General features: G+C 46.6%; 1 protein-coding gene across 1 annotated transcript in view; it reads left to right on the forward strand.

Moving 5' to 3' along the window:
- Positions 1 to 20,916, forward strand: part of CARD11 (caspase recruitment domain family member 11) — a 586,831-nt gene that overhangs the window by 175,199 nt on the left and 390,716 nt on the right. Inside the window, exon 6 of the mRNA XM_068244905.1 lies at positions 4,007 to 4,159. Within this exon, the coding sequence (XP_068101006.1) occupies positions 4,007 to 4,159 (153 nt within the window). The remainder of the gene's footprint in view (positions 1 to 4,006; positions 4,160 to 20,916) is intronic.

Raw genomic sequence — 20,916 nt, forward strand, 5'->3', positions numbered from 1 at the left:
CCTGCCTACATATACTGGGGACATATACCTCTGGCTACATATACTGGGCACATATATCTGCTGGCTACATATACTGAGGACACTGGCTGTTTGCCACTATGTGCATTTACTGATGAAAAGCTGTCTCTTATGTGCATTTACTGGTGAAAAGCTGTCTCTTATTATGTGCATTTACTGGTGAAATGTTGTCTCTTATTATGTGCATTTACTGGTGCAAAGCTGTCTCTTATTATGTGCATTTACTGGTGAAAAGCTGTCTCTTATGTTCATTTACTGGTGAAAAGCTGTCTCTCATAACATGCATTTACTGGTGAAAAGCGGTCTCTCATTACGTGCATTTACTGGTGAAAAGCTGTCTCTCATTACGTGCATTCACTGGTGAAAAGCTGTCTGTCATTACGTGCATTTACTGGTGAAAGGCGGTCTCTTATGTGCATTTACTGGTGAAAAGCTGTCTGTCATTACATGCATTTACTGGTGAAAGGCTGTCTCTTATGTGCATTTACTGGTGAAACGCTGTCTCTCATTATGTGCATTTACTTGCCATGCCCACTTTAGTCACCGCAAATTTCCTCAAACATGTTGCCCCCTACCCATTTGACTGCCCCCTCATATGTGCCAGTCCAGAACCGGCCCTGTACCCCTGCCTACATATACTGGGCACATATACCCCTGGCTACCTGTTCTGGGGACATCTTTCCCCCTGGCTACCTGTTCTGGGGACATCTATACCCCTGGCCACCTATTCTGGGGACACCTATAGACCTGGTGGCTACCTATTTTTGGGGAACCACTGCTGTCAGATTAAATGTATTTTGGGGAACTGCTGCCAGATTATGTGTATGTTGGGGGAATCGCTGCTGCCAGATTACATCTATTTTTTGGGAACCACTGCCATATTATCTGTATTTTGGAAGAACCTCTGCCAGATTACGTGGATTTTTGGTGAAATGCTGTAAGATCACATGTATTTTGGGGGAAGTGGGGGAAACATTATGGCAGAGCTCAAACTTCCCTAGCAGACCTTTCACAGCAATATTAAAATCATGTATATTTGGCCCCACCCATGACCACGCCCACATTCTGGTGCGTGGCCACGCCAATTTTTCAGCGCGGCCGCGCTACGCGTGGCGCAGGGTTTTTTGTCAGTAAACAAAATCTTTTGTCAGTAAATTTTTAGGTATTTGTCAGTAAAAAATAACGTGAAAGGTTGGCAACACTGCTGAGAACCAATGTTATTCAATTGGCTAGTGCACACTTGAATGTGTTTTCCCCATGCAGATAAAAACAGACTAAAGTGATGCACTGCACACATATTCTCTATCAATAACAATAGCTTATACTATACTATAATTTTCACACATAAAAGAAAAGCACACAGAAAACTGACAGATGAGTGTGCCCCCAGCCTCAGCTTATTACACTCACTCTGTCCTCTGATGGAGCAGAACTGGCTCTGCAGATTCCTCCAGCCTCACTACAGTACACAGCACGTGGGGAGGGGGAGACAGATTGGGGGCTGGGTCTTGTACACAAGACCCTGCTGAAAACTGAATAGGAACTGTCTACAAATCTTTGTCTGCAAAACTTTGTATGATTGATTATCAGTGGCTGAGCAGATGCAGTCATTAGAACAATTGTGCTGAGAGCAGATTTTTTTTCTCTGTGTGCCCTTAGTTATCAGTCTCTCAGGATAGGGAAAATAAACTTCTGTCCCAATTGGACCATGCCTTGTAAGGGTTTTTTCGCCTTCCTCTGGATCAACAGGGATATGTGAGGGAGCAGGTTGGTGTTGTACTTTATACTGGTTGAACTCGATGGACGTATGTCTTTTTTCAACCAAAATAACTATGTAACTATGTAACTATGTCCCCACGAGGCCCCCTGCGGCTTCTGAGGCCCCATGTGGCTGCATCCCTTGCAGGGTCTATTGTTACGCCCCTGATTCAAGGTAGTGGAGAGCGCAGTCCTCTGCGCCGAAAGTGAGTCTGGATCTCGGAGCGTTTGCCTCTTCTTCTTAGCCTCACTGCCTGATTCAGCAGGGTGGCTCCACTGGTTAGAGTCCCCAGAAGGTGACGAGTAGATGAAATATCCAGCTGTAGATTATACACATCTAAGTTCTAAATGTTCAACAATTGTTCACTGGTGAAGTTTATCCGGGTTGGGTTGCACAAGGCAATATTGAAAAATAAAAATACATAAAACAAACATAAAAAGACAGCGCAAGCTGCCGAGGCTGCCATCTCCAGGCGCCTATTTCTGTAGCATTTATCATCCATATGTGGTGGTATGGTTCTGAAATATGTCCATTTTGGGATACAGCATTTGACCTATATGAAGAAATAAATGATTGTAGGGTTTTGCACTCCCCTGAAGTAGCTCTTCTCTCTATGATGCCCAGATCTATTTCAAAAATTACAAATTCTTTTTAAAGTATATCATGGTGGCAGTTGATTGGAAGTTGACTTATAACCCTAGAAAAGAGGACCTAGTTACCATACTTAGTATTAATTGTTCCATCTTCATTAATTAATTAACAGCTCAAAATAAAGTTGAGAAATGTAATTAACAATGGTCAGTATGGGTGGATCATAGAGAGTCTATATCAAGAGGAAACACAACTAATGCATATTTATTATTATTTATTGTATTTATAAAGCGCCAACATATTACGCTACGCAGCGCTAATGCATAGAGGGGCATACCTTTAGTACCCTCAGTAAAAACAAGCTACTTGACTTGAATAGAAGATGAGAGAAGAAGGGGAGGGATTGAACATTATGTTTTTCTTTCTTTCTTGAAAAAAAGAGAGAGAGAGGAAAAAAAATAGACTATATTTAAGCTACAGATGTTAATCCCAATATTTAAGTTGTCATCAGAGAAAAGGTGAGAGTAGTTTAACCTTATAATTACTAGGGATCCTTGTTGACTAATTTACTGTATACTTAATATGTTTGAACATATTTTTAATGGTATATATAAGGATTATATTGATTATAATGGTCTATTATATGAATATAGAACCGTACATGTACCGTGTGTAAACACATAGGGCCATATATACATGCAAGCTTCTTGTCTCCTCACATTGCTCAGGACCGCCAAATGCTATTGCTGGCTGCAACTAAGCGATGTCCAAGCCTAAAGAGCATAACTCAGCTGTATAGTAGCTATTCGACTGATTAATGCTCTTGAGTTAAAGGAAGTTTAAAGAGGAAGAGCCATGCCATTTTTTTCATCCTTTTTTTTAAAATAACGTAGCCCCCCTCTCAAAGCTTGAGGCTGGTTTTACACCTTGCCATTGTTGCGGTGCGATTCTCCACCCCATCGCATCGCACCCCAACGCAGAAAACTTAATTCATATGACCTTGCGGCAGAGTGTTATATGCATAGCGCCACCCCTATGCACACCCCTCACCGTGCAACGTACTCTCTGCTGGATAAGTATGTCCTGGGATTCCCAAGTTTCCCAACGTATTTCTGTTGTTCTGCACATGCGAGCCGCACCCACATTTGCTGCCCACCGGGAAAACTGCACTTACAAAACTCCAGGTATAAAGTGCACATATGAGAATAAAAGCTCTGTGCATGCGTTACCAGTGTCTCCTCGCTTCTGCCTCACAAGCTCCGCCTAGGTAAATTTTGTAAGTGCAATTATTTTAAATTTTTAATTGTAATAAACATGCTATCCTATGGAGATGTTGCAATGTACTGCAGCCAATAAAGAAGAGATTAAAAGGGGATGCGAACCCTCATTGCTGCGGGATAAAATGGAGCACACAAAGTCTGAAGGCTATCATTACATGCGCAAGTGCTGCTGGTCTGTTGTTGGTCACTAGTGAGTGCACAGTGTGTATATGTTGGCAAGGGGACACGTGCAAGTAATTTTGAAGTATACTGAAGGTTTCTGACAGAGTATAATAAAGTTAGGGGAAAGCACAAATCATATTTCATTTATCATCTTTCTACCTTCAAATATTGTTTTATATATTTTTTTTATTGTAAGGGTGGAGGTCGCAGTTTACCAGAATCTGATAAAGCCATAGTTGATATTCTTGAACATGACCGTAAGGAAGCTTTGGAAGATCGACATGAGCTAGTTAACAGGATTTTTAACCTCCAAGAGGAAATACGTCAAGCTGAAGATCTGAGGGACAAGGTAAGGTTATACAGTAGTTTTTTTTTTTTTATTGTAAGATACTAGGTGGGCAATAGAGATGGCTCGAACAGGGCTCCCTGTCTCTCACTACCTAAATGGGGGTCCCTGTCACTCACTACCTAAACGGGGGTCCCTGTCACTAACTACATAAACTGGGGTCCCTGTCTCTCATTACTTAAACGGGGGTCCCTGTCACTCACTACCTAAACGGGGGTCCCTGTCACTAACTACATAAACTGGGGTCCCTGTCTCTCACTACCTAAATGGGGCTCCCTGTCACTCACTATCTAACGGCGTCCCTGTCACTCTACCTTACTGGAGGTCCCTGTCACTCACTACCTAAACGGGGCTCCCTGTCACTCACTACATAAACTGGGGTCCCTGTCTCTCACTGCCTAAACGGGGGTACCTGTCACTCACTACCTAAACGTAGGTCCCTGTCAGTATACTGCTTGGCTTGCCCAAAGTATAGATGCATCCCCCACAGTCAAATGAATGACCTGCCTTTTTATGGAAAGGATAACACAGTAGTATGTGGCTGTGTGAGTGTGACAGGCTGACAGAGACAGTGCATGACATTGCCGCATACTTATCCTTTCCATGAAAGGCAGCTCATTCATTTGACTGTCTGTGGCCCATTTGACTGACTGTTTGTGAGGATATCTGCTGACAATCTGGTTGCATTGTGTGGGGGACATCATGCATGCGTAAAGAGATGGAAGGTGTGGGTGTGATTAGGCAGAACATGGGTGTGGTTATGTGGTTGGGCGCGGTTAATTTAACCACTCCCATAGGCGCCAGAGAAAATCTTGCACCCAGGTGCCAGGCACTCCAGGCTCATCCCTGCTCGAACCTCTGATTTTTGGTTTGCGAACCACGAACGCGAACTTGCGAAAAAGTTCATGATGGTGAACATCGTGAACTGCAATAGATTTCAATTGGGCATTGTACTACAAACACTGTTTCTAGCCACAAAAGTGATGGAAAAGATGTTTCAAGGGGTCTTACACCTGGAGGGGGGCATGGCCGAGTGGGATACATGCCAAAAATAAATAAAAGTCCCGGGGAAATTCCGGATTTGACGCAGAGCAGGGTTATAATCCCTAAAGGGCATAAATCACATTGCATTCCTGAATTGGAGGCCTAAAGTGCTTGAAAACATCTTGCGTGTGTAGACATGGATCAGGTAGTGTAAGTAGTGTACTGCTTCACACTGACAGACCAAAATCACTGTGTAACACACCGCAAACAGATGGCCGTGCTCGTGCACACGTTTGCGAGAGTGCAGGTGATGGCGACTTTCCAGCCCATATAGTCGGGCTGAGGTAGCTCAATGACAGAACAACAGTGACTGAGTGTCCGGCTGATCGAATTTGGTCTGTCCACAATGAAGCAAAGACCTTATTTTCTTGGGTGTGCCCCCCAAAACACTCATATAGGTCATTGCTTCATTGTGATATGCAAGCCCCTTCACCGCATTAAGGTAACGATCATGAAGGGGAATTGACACATGTACATGCCTTTTGTTTTGTTGTTGAAGCCGCAGTGCAGCCAGAAAAATTAGGCAGGCATGTACATGCACTAGAAAAATTATTATAGCGGCTGCTAGCAGCGGCCTTAAAAATTCAGGAATCCACCTAGAGTCCTGGACCCGGTGGTGGCGGAGAAGGCAGTCAAGCAGCCTGCAGGCAGAGATGCTGTGTGGGGACTGACTTAGTCTTATGGCAGGCAGTAGCCCTCCGGGATCCATGCCTCATTCATTTTGATAAAGGTGAGGCACTGAACACTTTTTTGACCTAGGCGACTTCTTTTCTCACTGACAATGCCTCCAGCTGCGCTGAAGGTCCTTCCTGGGCCTGGCAGGACGCTTGAGGCAGGGCAAGCCAGAAGTTGGATGGCAAATTGTGACAGCTCTGGCCACAGGTCAAGCCTGCGCACCCAGTAGTCCAGGGGTTCATCGCTGCTCAGAGTGTCTATATCCGCACTTAAGGCCAGGTAGTCTGCTACCTGCCGGTCGAGGCATTGGTGGAGGGTGTATCCGGAAGGGCTAAGGTGAGGCGTTGGACTAAAGAATGTCCGCATGTCCAACATCACCATGAGATTGCTAGAGCGTCCTGTCCTTGCCTGCGTGGACTTGGTAAGAGGAGGAAGATTACTGGCAGTGGCACACCGCAAACAGATGGCCGTGCTCGTGCACACGTTTGCGAGAGTGCAGGTGATGGCGACTTTCCAGCCCATATAGTCGGGCTGAGGTAGCTCAATGACAGAACAACAGTGACTGAGTGTCCGGCTGATCGAATTTGGTCTGTCCACAATGAAGCAAAGACCTTATTTTCTTGGGTGTGCCCCCCAAAACACTCATATAGGTCATTGCTTCATTGTGATATGCAAGCCCCTTCACCGCATTAAGGTAACGCTCATGAAGGGGAATTGACACATGTACATGCCTTTTGTTTTGTTGTTGAAGCCGCAGTGCAGCCAGAAAAATTAGGCAGGCATGTACATGCACTAGAAAAATTATTATAGCGGCTGCTAGCAGCGGCCTTAAAAATTCAGGAATCCACCTAGAGTCCTGGACCCGGTGGTGGCGGAGAAGGCAGTCAAGCAGCCTGCAGGCAGAGATGCTGTGTGGGGACTGACTTAGTCTTATGGCAGGCAGTAGCCCTCCAGGATCCATGCCTCATTCATTTTGATAAAGGTGAGGCACTGAACACTTTTTTGACCTAGGCGACTTCTTTTCTCACTGACAATGCCTCCAGCTGCGCTGAAGGTCCTTCCTGGGCCTGGCAGGATGCTTGAGGCAGGGCAAGCCAGAAGTTGGATGGCAAATTGTGACAGCTCTGGCCACAGGTCAAGCCTGCGCAGTGCGCACCCAGTAGTCCAGGGGTTCATCGCTGCTCAGAGTGTCTATATCCGCACTTAAGGCCAGGTAGTCTGCTACCTGCCGGTCGAGGCTTTGGTGGAGGGTGTAACCGGAAGGGCTAAGGTGAGGCGTTGGACTAAAGAATGTCCGCATGTCCAACATCACCATGAGATTGCTAGAGCGTCCTGTCCTTGCCTGCGTGGACGTGGTAAGAGGAGGAAGATTACTGGCAGTGGCACCTTTATTCCATTGTGCTGTGACATCACCCTTAAACACACTGTAAAGCATAGTTGCCAGCTTGTTGTGCAAGTACTGCATCCTTTTTGCCTTCTGGTAATTTGGTAACATCTCCACCACTTTGTGCTTAGTAGCCACTTTGTCTAGTAGCGTTGCCACCCAGTACAGGTCATTCACCTTGAATTTTTTTATACGGGGTTCCCTCAACAGGCTGGACAGCATGAAAGACCCCCATCTGCACGGCGGATGCCGACATACTAGCCATCTCCTCTTGCTCTTCCTCAGTGATGTCAGGCAGTGCTGCTCAGATACCCCTTTTCAAAATCCGGATCCGATTCAGATCCAGATACCTAGATATCCGATCCGGGTCGGATATCCGAAGTCAAAATTTTGGGATCCGAATCCGAATCGGATATCCGACCTCAGTATCCGGCAGATTTGGATATCCGGATAGAAAGCCGTAAGTGGCCTTTAAATTGCTTCTAAATCTTTTTTAGGGTAAATGAGGCATGTAGCATCATTATTTTTTAAAGGGGAACCCTAATTGATGATGTGGGGACTTAAAATCCCCCCCCCCCCCCGCAAAAAAACCCCCACAAAAAACACCAGAACTAGGTTCCAGGAAGTGGTCGTACTGCCGCAGTTGAGGCCTCCGCACAACTTGGACAGCACAGACACCTCCAAAAAAATTACACAGCAATTGTGTTCAGAGAATCGCTATGGCACCTAGTGTTGGTACCACGGCACAGGTAAAACATTAAAAAAGGAGAGGTTTCAGGAAGCTTGTACGGCAGTTGTACTGGCTACAACTTGGACAGCACAGACACCTCCAAAAAAATTACACAGCAATTGTGTTCAGATAATAACCATGGCACCTAGTGTTGGTAGTACCACGGCTGTAAAAAAAAATTTGAACCTGGCTTATCAATGAAGATGGAGCCAGGAGGTTGTGGTGGTAAAGGATGGTGAGGCAAGCATAGTTATTCCCACTCAGCGACTTCATTTCCCCCTCTTTCCAACAACAAAGGCCAGGAACTCACCAACCACCCACGCGTGGTTCATTTTTTAAAAAGTCAGTCTGTTCCTAGATTGGGTGGACAGACAAGAGCGCTTTTCGGTGACCACGCCACCAGCCGCACTGAAGCACCTTTCTGACAGCACGCTGGAAGGCGGGCAGGACAGCACTTCCAGGGCGTACTGCGCCAGCTCGCTCCAGATATCCAGGTGCTTGACCCAGTAATCCAAGGGGTCCACAGGGGTGTCAGTGTTTCACTGTAGGACCCCATGTAATCGGCCACCATCCGGGGTCAGGTGCTGGTTCTGGCTTTGATAGCCGGATGCTGCTGCAGGCACCTCCTCTGTAGGCAGCGGTACTGGCGTGGCGTACAGCGCCTTTGTCAGAGACAGCAGGTTTCATAGGCAAACGCAGGGGGGAATTATAGCTGCCTAGAATCCCCCCTCAGACAAGGGTCGGTGCAGTGTCTAGGGATAGGCACAAGTTGAGACACCAGAATATCTGCAGGCATCCTGTAGCTCCTAGGTTCTCAACGTGTGGTACGCGTACCCCAGGGGGTACTTCTGATGGTTTCAGGGGGTACTCGGGCTTGATATACTTAACCAAGAATAACAAATTTAGACTTTTAGAAAATTATAAAACTTATTTTGACAACACCAAATTAGTATTTTAGCTAATTAAAAGCAATAGTAAATGCAGGGAAATTGTTTAGAACCAATTATCATGTACTATGATTAATTATATGTTTGTCAAGGGGTACTTGTGATATGTTTACTATGCTAGGGGGTACCTGGTGAGTACAGGGTTTTACAAGGGGTACATACCAATAAAATGTTGAGAAACACTGCTGTAGCTCACAGCACCATGCTGCTGCCTGCACTATGTGTCACCCTGCACCCTCACTTTTCCTTATACAGTTGACTTTGGATGGAGCAGCAGTGTGTGTACAGAGCATAGAGCAGCAGTGTGTGTACAGAGCATGGAGCAGCAGCGTGTGTACAGAGCATGAATCAGCTCTGGGGAACTTAACATAGTCAGTTATGAGCATAGCCCTGTGCCCTGCTGTGTGAATGCTTCACTTTCCCCTTCATTAGTAATGATGAGCCGAACCTCCGATTTAAGGTTCGCGAACTGCCGCGGAAGGTTCGGTTCGCAGGAACTTCCGCGAACCACAATAGACTTCAATGGAGAGGCGAACTTTGAAACCTAGAAACATTTCTGCTGGCCAGAAAAGTGATGGAAAAGATGTTTCAAGGTGTCTAACACCTGAGATCTTTCAGTGACTACAAGAGGGGAAATTTTTTTTTCAAAAATACCTTATAGTTTTTGAGAAAATTGATTTTAAAGTAACTCCTTCTGACCGTGGGAAAATAAGCGCCCGCCGACTTTAGCAGTTAATAGCAAAGCCGCTTTAAAAGCTAGAAACACTAAACTTGCAGAAAATGGTAAGGAGAACAGTGGTAATAAGAGACCTTATAGTTTTTGAGAAAATCAATTTTAAAGTTTCAATGTAAATTCTCCTTCTGACCGTGGGAAAATATACCCCCGCCAACTTTCATGGTTAATTGCAAAGCCCCTTTAAAAGCTAGCAACACCACAATTACTGGGAATGTTAAAAAGAACAGTGGGAACAAGAGGACGTTTTTTTTTTCAAAAAGACCTTATAGTTTTTGAGAAAATCAATTTAAAAAAAAAAAGTCGATTAAAAAAAAAGAACTGATTCATTAAAAAGATCCGGCTCATTCATGAGCCGTTAGTATAGCAGAGAATGCGTCCTCGGAAGGACGTGAAGCTGCTCGCTCCCGCTGCCGTCTCTCCCCACCTGCCTGCACCTGTCAATCCCCACCTAGGCTGGCACCCAGTGCACCCATGGGTAGGTGGGGGTTGACAGGTGCAGGCAGGCAGGTGGGGAGAGACAGCGGGAGCTAGCAGCTATGCGTCCGAAAGGACGTATTCTCTGCTATGTGGGTGGGGGGCTTCGGAGATCTTCAATCAACTTAATAGAAGATCGCAACATAAGAGGATACAGTTCGTTGGATCATTTACCGAGGATATTGGCGTGGGAATTTTTTTTTAAAGGTACAGGTAAGTATTTATGGTTAATTAAGAAAATGAAAGGACTTTTTTCGTGGTTGTGTTTTTATTTCATTTAACCCTTTGTGGAAATGGGTAAGGGGTACTTTGTACCTCTATACTTATTTCTCCTGGGAGGGGGTGTGCATCTGGGGTCCCCTTCTTAAAGGGGACTCCCAGATGCCACCATGAACCCCCCCTCCCCCCAGGGAGTCGTCACCCCCACCTCCTCCTGGGGCACCGAAGGTGGGGGAAGAGCCCCTTGTCCATGGATTGGACAAGGGCTCCGGGGGAGGGGGGGAAGGGGAAGGCTTGGCTGCCCCTCCCCCCCGGAGCCCCCCATACCATGGACCATGCGGGCTGGTATAGCTCAGGGTGCGAAGCCCCAGTCGGCCGGGGCTCCGCATTCTGGCTATCCCAGCCTGCATGGGGGACAAGAGGTTACAGAGGCTCGGGAGGGGGGACCCCACGTCATTTTTTTTTTCAGATTTCCCTTACTCAGCACATAAACATAATAAAAAATAAAAATAAAAAAAAAATTATATATATATACACACACATATATATATACGCCCTTCCCCCCCCCCCCCCCGTTCATTCGCCATGGCACCCGCAGTAATACCGGCCCCGGTCGGGTCCCAACCCCTCCAAACGGGTCGGGTTCTCATTCTCCCCTCAATATGACCACCACAGATTGCCGCGGCTGCACAGTCCGCATAGATAAGATTGCGGCTGCGCAGCTCTAGGTCCTCCTCCCGATGCGTCCGATGTATGCACGCATATTGATGACGTGGCAGGAGGAGGCTCTAGAGCTGCGCAGGTGCAATCGCGTCTGTGCGGACTGCGCAGCCGCGGCAATCTGTGGCGGCCATATTGGGTGGGGAATGAGAACCCGACCTGTTCGGAGGGGTCGGGAGTCGGGACCCGACCGGGGCCGGTATTACTGCGGGAGCCATGGGGGTATGAACGGGAGGGCGCGGATGGCGTCCTCCATGGATCTGGATTATGAAAAGGTATTTAACTTTTTTCACATTTGTGGCCTCGGAAGTCCTTTAACCCTCCTGGCGGTTTATTAAAATCCGCCAGGGGGCAGCAAAGCCGTTTTTTAATTTTTTTTTTTTTCATGTAGCGAGACAAGGTCTTGCTACATAGTTACATAGTTACATAGTTATTTTGGTTGAAAAAAGACATACGTCCATCGAGTTCAACCAGTACAAAGTACAACTCCAGCCCGTCCCCCACATACCCCTGTTGATCCAGAGGAAGGCGAAAAAAACCCCACCAGGCATGGTCCAATTAGCCCCAAATGGGAAAAATTCCTTCCTGACTCCAGATGGCAATCAGATAAAATCCCTGGATCAACATCATTAGGCATAACCTAGTAATTGTAGCCATGGATGTCGTTCAACGCAAGGAAAGCATCTAAGCCCCCTTTAAATGCAGGTATAGAGTTTGCCATAACGACTTCCTGTGGCAATGCATTCCACATCTTAACCACTCTTACTGTAAAGAACCCTTTCCTAAATAAATGGCTAAAACGTTTTTCCTCCATGCGCAGCTCATGTCCTCTAGTCCTTTGAGAAGGCCTAGGGACAAAAAGCTCATCCGCCATGCTATTATATTGCCCTCTAACGTATTTATACATGTTAATTAGATCTCCTCTAAGGCGTCTTTTCAGCGGCATCCCCCCAGCCCCTCCGATCACCTCCGGCGATCGGAGATCAGGAGATCCTGTTCAAAGAACGGGATCTCCTGGACGTCATCGACGTCGTAGCGTCAAAGGGGACTCCAATCCACCCCACAGCGCTGCCTGGCACTGATTGGCCAGGCAGCGCACGGGGTCTGGGGGGGCGGCTGACAGCGGCGGATCGGCGGGTAGCGGCGGCGATCGGATTGCACATGTGTGTAGCAAAAAAAAAAAAAATTATGCAAATCGGCCCAGGGGGGCCTGAGCGGTGCCTTCCGGCGGCATAGCCCGTGCTCAGCACGGGATTACCGCCAGGGAGGTTAAATATTGTTTCCTGCTATCTTTTTAACATATCCTGCAAATTTGGTGTTGCTAGGATGTAAGGGGCCTTTGCTATTAACTGCTAGTCGGCGGGTGATGATAACCAACCAGAATTATAGGAGTGCAAAAGTGCTGAATTCTGCCATAGGCTTTCATTAGGCTCCCTATTTCACTTTCAAAAATCTCAAATCTTTTCAAAGGGCAATGGCTCAGCAGTTGCAAATTTTCTAGCATTGTAGGAACTCTTAGGAAGATCATAACTGGTGAGTTTCGGGCCCCTAGGCCAAAGAGGTCATAGCCTAGGGCAGTGGTTCCCAACCCATGTGTCGCGGCAGCTTCGGGTATGTGTCGCGGCTCTCTCGGAGGGGAGCAGCGCAGTGGAGGGAGAGCTGTGGGCAGCGGCGGAGAAGGGGGCCATCTCCTCCCTTCTCTCACCTTAGGGTGCTCTGCCTCCCTCGCTCTCCCCTCTGATACTAAGTGTGGCGGCGCTTGGCAGCGGGCGGGACTTACCTTCCGTGTCGCTCCAAGCGCCGGCCGGAAGTTCTGGTTCTGCAGCCGCTGCTCTGGTCTGGATCAGGCTACATATACTGGGCACATATATCCCTGGCGACATATACTGGGCACATATACCTCTGGCTACATATTCTGGGGACATATATCGGGGACATATACACCTGCCTGCATATACTGGGGACATATACCCCTGCCTACATATACTGGGGACATATACTCCTGACTACATATACTGGGCACATATACACCCTGGCTACATATACTGGGCACATATACCCCTGGCTGCATATACTGGGCACATATACCCCTGGCTACATATACTGGGGACATATACCCCTGGCTACATATCCTGGGCACATATACCCCTGCCTACATATACTGGGCACATATACCCCTGGCTACATATACTGGGCACATATACCCCTGGCTACATATACTGGCACATATACCTCTGGCTACATATACTGGGCACATATACACCTGCCTACATATACTGGGCACATATACCCCTGGCTACATATACTGGGCACATACCCCTGGCTACATATACTGGGCACATATACCCCTGGCTACATATACTGGGCACATTTATCCCTGGCTACATATACTGGGCACATATATCCCTGGCTACATATACTGGGGACAACTGGCTGTTTGTCATTATGTGCATTTACTGGTAAAAAGCTGTCTCTTATTATGTGCATTTACTGGTGAAAAGAGGTCTCTTATTATGTACATTTACTGGTGAAAAGCTGTCTCTTACTATGTGCATTTACTGGTGAAAAGCTGTCTCTTATGTGCATGTACTGGTGAAAAGCTGTCTCTTATTATGTGCATTTACTGGTGAAAAGCTGTCTCTTATTATTGCATTTACTGGGGAAACGCTGTCTCTCATTACGTGCATTTACTGGTGAAAGGCTGTCTGTCATTACCTGCATTTACTGGTGAAACGCTGTCTCTTATGTGCATTTACTGGGGAAACGCTGTCTCTCATTACATGCATTTAGTCTATAGAAAATGCCTCAATGTTATAGGGCAGCGTCAAATAGGGTTATACTAAATCCAGAAATAGCAATACTAATGTAGTTACAAAAACACTAATATATATCCTCACCATGCACATACCAACATAATTATATATGGTAAAGTGAAAAAATGAGAATTGGCTCTTGGGTGCATGATAAGGATAGAAGCTTTATTCATATATATCACAAATCTCAGACTACATCAAAAATGCAAAAATCCCATAAATACTATACAACCCCATAAAATGACTCCTCACAAACCCTCCAACAACATAGGGGCTGCAGTCCCCTATGAAGGAAATGGAACCTGCACCATAAAACTTGTTGGAAAACAAGTGAGAGACCAAACAGTCCAACCTGACATATGATGAACAGTTGATAGCCAGTAAATACAAGCAGAGCTCATGGGCAATGTTCCTGGAGCATATATTGAGCACAAGGGAACAGATTGAAAGGCAGCATCCACAAAGGCACACGAAATAGCTTGAAGCAAATGGATGACATCTGATGACATGTAGCGTTGATGACCAGTTTGTTTTGTTTTGTTTGGGTTTTTTTTTCATTTTTGTCTTTTTTGCTTATTGTTTTTATTGTTGCTACTGTATGCTGGGTTCGGCCGCGCTGTCCACTCTGGCCCACCGTCCCGCTCCTTTCACCTCCTCATTGGCTGGCCACCTCTGACGCCATCTGCTCGGCGCCGGTCGACGCCGTTTGGTGATGCGCATTCACTGGAGCGCACCTCGCTCCCCACGTCATCCGCCCGGCGCCATTTTGCGCCGCTTGGTGGTGCGCATCAGCTGGGCGCATTTGCGCTCCATTGGTTGGCCACCCACACGCCCACAATCTTGGTGGGCGTAGGGAGGTGACACATGTGACCGGGGGTGGGCCGGGGGGCGGGCCGCGCGGCCGCACTCAGCATTTATGGACGCCGTCATGGCGTCCATACAGTATCCACGCTGTCTGCCTTTGAAAAGGCCGCTAGATGCGGCGAAACATGTCAGGCTCCTCCTGACAGCGCGTTTCTCCTTCACACCTCCATTGCTTTGGAACCTGCACCTTCTTTTGACCTCCTGACATCCAGCACTCTGATACTCGGGTCATCTTGTTGCCAGCACTGGGGATACCCAGCCTTCATCACTGCATCATGGACTTTGCCATTCAAATCTGGTAAATATGAGAGGACATCTTTCCACATATGCCCGACTGTTTGCACATGCCCTGCGAATGGGGGACTCATCTTTGCTTTGCTACATGTGCTTACATATGTGAAGATTTACTGCACCGCTTTGCTTCACCTGCTCCTACCCTGCGATTGGGGGACTGTTTGTTACATATGCTGGGTGCATGTTATCAGTCTGCTTTGCTGGTCATCAACGCTACATGTCATCAGATGTCATCCATTTGCTTCAAGCTATTTCGTGTGCCTTTGTGGATGCTGCCTTTCAATCTGTTCCCTTGTGCTCAATATATGCTCCAGGAACATTGCCCATGAGCTCTGCTTGTATTTACTGGCTATCAACTGTTCATCATATGTCAGGTTGGACTGTTTGGTCTCTCACTTGTTTTCCAACAAGTTTTATGGTGCAGGTTCCATTTCCTTCATAGGGGACTGCAGCCCCTATGTTGTTGGAGGGTTTGTGAGGAGTCATTTTATGGGGTTGTATAGTATTTATGGGATTTTTGCATTTTTGATGTAGTCTGAGATTTGTGATATATATGAATAAAGCTTCTATCCTTATCATGCACCCAAGAGCCAATTCTCATTTTTTCACTTTACCATATATAATTATGTTGGTATGTGCATGGTGAGGATATATATTAGTGTTTTTGTAACTACATTAGTATTGCTATTTCTGGATTTAGTATAACCCTATTTGACGCTGCCCTATAACATTGAGGCATTTTCTACATACTAGTTTGGGGCTTTAGCCCCTGGGCAAGCGTTCAAGGGGCTTTCATTGAGTGGTGAAGAGAGAGATTTTGCTACCTGTTCCTTTATTCCTTTGGCCATGCTACAGTGGGATGAGATTGTGCAGCAGGTTGGGGAAGAATGCGCAAGAGAGAGAGGGGCTAGGGGGGCGGAGCAGTTGATCAATTCAGGCTTCAGGAAATTGGAAAAACTGTATGAACAAAAAAGTCGATTATGGTGGAACATTAAATTTAATAATAACTATTTGTTGGAGAATAAGGTTCCCTTGTGGCTACGCATCCAGATTTTTCCCTTTAAGAAAGATCTGCCTGATGGCTTTAAAACTAAATGGGAAGATAATTTTGAAAAATGCTCTAGGGTAATGTTGGAGCTAATGCAGGAGCTTGAGGAGGTGGATCTAGTTGATATTGAGAAAAAGATTCATGTGACTTTGGAGTCCCTTCAGGGGGTGAAGGATCATCCATTATATATCTCAAGAAATGATAAATTAAAAACTCATATCGCCAAATATAATAAGGAGATTGTAACTAGAAAAGATAATAAACTTGAGCGAGATAAGGCCGCGTACAAGTTTGGCCACGCCTACAGGTGGGATAAATTACCACCTAAAGGTAAAAGACCTCCACCACATAGACATCCTCCCAAAAAGCCATCACCTCAGACACCTGCGGAAGCTCCAGCTGGCTCTAGTGCTGTTGAGGATTCTGATTCATCAGTTGGGGGCGCTGACAAAAGTTTGGTGTCTTCCACGGACCTACATCCTGACGGTCCACACCGTCCAGTAACAAGATCAGGTGGGGACAAATACTTACCAAAAACAGCTAAAGATAGAGACAGTAAGAAAAAGAGAGAGAAGCAAATTAAAACTAAAAATATAAACAAGCAGGTAGGCCCAATTAATAAATACCTTACAAGTGCTACAGATTCCCAAGGGGAAGATAGCGAATCTGACTTGGGAGCATGTGGGCCCTCTGGTTCTCAATCCTCCTCTACTGGTTTTTTAGGGGAGGACAGGGAACGGAACATAAGGATGTAGCACATCCTTTACCTCAGACCCCATTGACACCTTCTAACAACTTGCAGGTGATCAATATCTCAGGCTTTGCCTTATCTCAGAGCACAATTGGAGAAAAGAAGTACACAGGGTGGCACTAGATGCCCTGATCGGCAGCTCCAAGGGGGTAGCAAGGCTTGAAGGCTGTGCCACCAGATCGAGTGAGTGATGATTATGATAACCAGAGAAGTACATAGAAATCCGGGCACCAGCCAGCAGGATATGCTGCAAACACCTTTTTATTCCATCCCCAAGATCCCTGACAGAATGATTGTAGAGGCCTAACAGCCGTTTCACAGACAAAACTGCTTCTTCAGAGGCAACAATAAAGCCTCTGAAGAAGCAGTTTTGTCTGTGAAACGGCTGTTAGGCCTCTACAATCATTCTGTCAGGGATCTTGGGGATGGAATAAAAAGGTGTTTGCAGCATATCCTGCTGGCTGGTGCCCGGATTTCTATGTACTTCTCTGGTTATCTTATCTCAGAGCACCATAGATCTTTTGGGTAAGGGTCTGGGTTACTGTCCCAACAATAGCTTGGACAGGTTTGAATTGGTGAAGGACCTACACCTTTTTGGACGAAATTTGACTTTGAGAACTCTGCATAAGAGAAAGAGTGATACTCCATTGGGAGGAGCCATTACAGATTGGAAGGATTGGTCCAATCAGGATTATAGAGCACTAATGGATTTGATTAAGCTGAGTGAGGAAAACGATCAGGTAGATGAAGATGATCTCTTTGGATTCACTGTTCCCAAAAGAACTGTGAGTGAACAGATCAATCAACAATTCAAACCCAGATCTGCCTCGTTCCCTCCCTTTTCCCTATGTCCTAGCGTTCACACGTTTGTTTCGCTGGTTGAGAGAGACATTCGCAATCTATGGATAGCGAAGAACCCAACTCCCAATTTATCTGATGAGGAACATCATGCACTCATGGAGTTACGTGACAATAAACACATTGTTGTCAAACCTTCGGATAAGGGAGGGAACGTGGTGGTCATGAGGGTAGAGCAATATATTTTCATGTGCCAAAAAATCCTTAACAACAAAGAATGGTACCGGAGGGTCTCCGCGTCCAGGGTCATCACCAATCAGCGCAAGCTGTTTGATCTCATTGATGCCGCGATTGGTCAGGGCATTATCACGGCAGAGGTTGGATCCACTCTTAAAGTGGAGAACCCCACCACACCTACGTTTTATGCTCTGCCCAAGGTGCATAAGAATCTTAATAGACCACCGGGACGACCCATTGTCTCCGGCAATGGGTCATTAACCGAACGCATAAGTGTATATGTGGACAAACATCTACAGCCACATGTCCACCGACTACCCTCATATGTCCGCGACACGCTGCACCTTCTGGGTATCCTTGAAGGGTTGCAGTTGCCTGTCGGTTCCTTGCTGGTGACCCTTGACGTGGAGGCCCTCTATTCCAGTATCCCACAGGTGAGGGGGGTTGAGGTTGTAGGTAAATTTCTCTCAGAAATGGAGATTGGGGAGATGCCCCATAACCAATTTATTCTTGACCTTTTGACTTTTATTTTACAGAACAATGTGTTCGTGTTTGACGGCGTCCACTACCTCCAGGTGCAGGGGGCCGCGATGGGGACCACATGTGCCCCCTCGTTGGCGAACCTGTACCTGGGGGATTGGGAACGCCACCTTTTTGGCAGTGATGCCCTCGTCGTGTACCTGTGCCACATTGTGGCATGGCACAGGTACATAGACGACGTGCTCATGTTCTGGACGGGTGGCATAGATTTGCTGAATGATTTTGTGGCTGAACTCAATCATAACAGCTGGAACTTGAAATTTACAATGGAATACAATGAACACTCTCTGGCCTTTTTGGATCTCATGATCAGTGTCGAGCCGGATGGCTCCCTGTCAACCAATCTGTATCGCAAACCCACTGCTTCTAACGCATACCTCCATGCAAGTAGTGCACATCCCATCCATACGATTCGTGGGATTCCCATGGGTCAATATTTAAGGGCACGCCGTAATTGTAGTGATGAAACTACTTTTGAGAAAGAAGCAAAATTACTACGTTCTCGTTTTAGAGAAAGAGGTTATAAAGACCGTTGGCTGAAAAAGGCCTACAAACGAGCAAAGATGTCAGATCGCACGACCCTTTTGACTAAAAAAAGTAAAGATATCCCCAGTAGCAACAACACACGTTTAATTACTCGATACAACGATCAAAACAGAGAGGTTGACGGGATACTCCGCCGACACTGGCATGTATTGACAAATGACAGAGTAGTTAGGGAATTTGTATCACCTGTTCCTCAGGTGACTTTTAAACGCAGTAAAACACTGCGAAATTACGTTACATCAAGCCATTTCTGGGGTAAGAGTGGCCCCCAGAAACATTGTACAGTCACGGGCACTTACAGCTGCGGAGGGTGTGTTTACTGTCGATATTTACAAATAGGTAGGGACATTACATTACCCAATGGGCGACAATGGAAACTAAAACATTTTGTCAACTGCAATACTGTGGGTGTCATTTACCTTATGTATTGCAGATGTGGAAGCTTTTATGTTGGTAAAACATCGAGAGCTTTCAAGGAAAGGATCAAAAATCATGTGGGGGATGTTGCAAATTGCAACTTCAAATCCCCAATCTCCAGACATGTCCATTTGGAGCATAGAGGGGACCCCAGCTTTATTAAATTTATAGGCTTGGATAGGGTCCATGTCCATCCTAGAGGTGGTGATATCGACAGAGCCCTTTTACAGCTGGAGTCCCGTTGGATATTTGACCTTAAGGCTACTGAACCTAAGGGTCTAAATGACAGCATCAACTATCGGGTGTTTCTACCCAGTTAGTTCTGTTAGATCATGTTTAGAGTTTCTGGAGTTCTCTAATGGTCTGTGCTCGAGCCCCCTATTTCTATCCTGGCCTCTCTCTCTGCGTGCACATTGGTTGACATCTAGGAGGGCCCCAATTCATGGGCCCTCTGCATCCCTCCTGCCCATGCTCCTCTTTTCCCACATGTGGCAAATCTATTCAGGGCCATTTATTTGTACGTGGATGTGATCGGCACACCCACGTAGATACTATTATATTATTAATATAGGGGCGGGTCTCTCTTCACCTCTCTTATACTTATATTTATATTCACATATATGTATGTGTTTATTTGACTAGGTGGGATTTGTGTTTCGGTGCATGGTGCCCCCGAATTTATGGGTTTGCCCATGCCCGGGGCACCAATTCTCACCATAGATAGTATATTATAGTGTTATCGATTTTGTTTCTTCTGGTTTTTCTGGTTTGTTTTGTTTTGTTTGGGTTTTTTTTTCATTTTTGTCTTTTTTGCTTATTGTTTTTATTGTTGCTACTGTATGCTGGGTTCGGCCGCGCTGTCCACTCTGGCCCACCGTCCCGCTCCTTTCACCTCCTCATTGGCTGGCCACCTCTGACGCCATCTGCTCGGCGCCGGTCGACGCCGTTTGGTGATGCGCATTCACTGGAGCGCACCTCGCTCCCCACGTCATCCGCCCGGCGCCATTTTGCGCCGCTTGGTGGTGCGCATCAGCTGGGCGCAATCGCGCTCCATTGGTTGGCCACCCACACGCCCACAATCTTGGTGGGCGTAGGGAGGTGACACATGTGACCGGGGGTGGGCCAGGGGGCGGGCCGCGCGGCCGCACTCAGCATTTATGGACGCCGTCATGGCGTCCATACAGTATCCACGCTGTCTGCCTTTGAAAAGGCCGCTAGATGCGGCGAAACATGTCAGGCTCCTCCTGACAGCGCGTTTCTCCTTCACACCTCCATTGCTTTGGAACCTGCACCTTCTTTTGACCTCCTGACATCCAGCACTCTGATACTCGGGTCATCTTGTTGCCAGCACTGGGGATACCCAGCCTTCATCACTGCATCATGGACTTTGCCATTCAAATCTGGTAAATATGAGAGGACATCTTTCCACATATGCCCGACTGTTTGCACATGCCCTGCGAATGGGGGACTCATCTTTGCTTTGCTACATGTGCTTACATATGTGAAGATTTACTGCACCGCTT

The sequence above is a fragment of the Hyperolius riggenbachi genome, chromosome 7, assembly GCF_040937935.1.
Source record: "Hyperolius riggenbachi isolate aHypRig1 chromosome 7, aHypRig1.pri, whole genome shotgun sequence".
In the NCBI taxonomy this organism is placed as follows: domain Eukaryota; kingdom Metazoa; phylum Chordata; class Amphibia; order Anura; family Hyperoliidae; genus Hyperolius; species Hyperolius riggenbachi.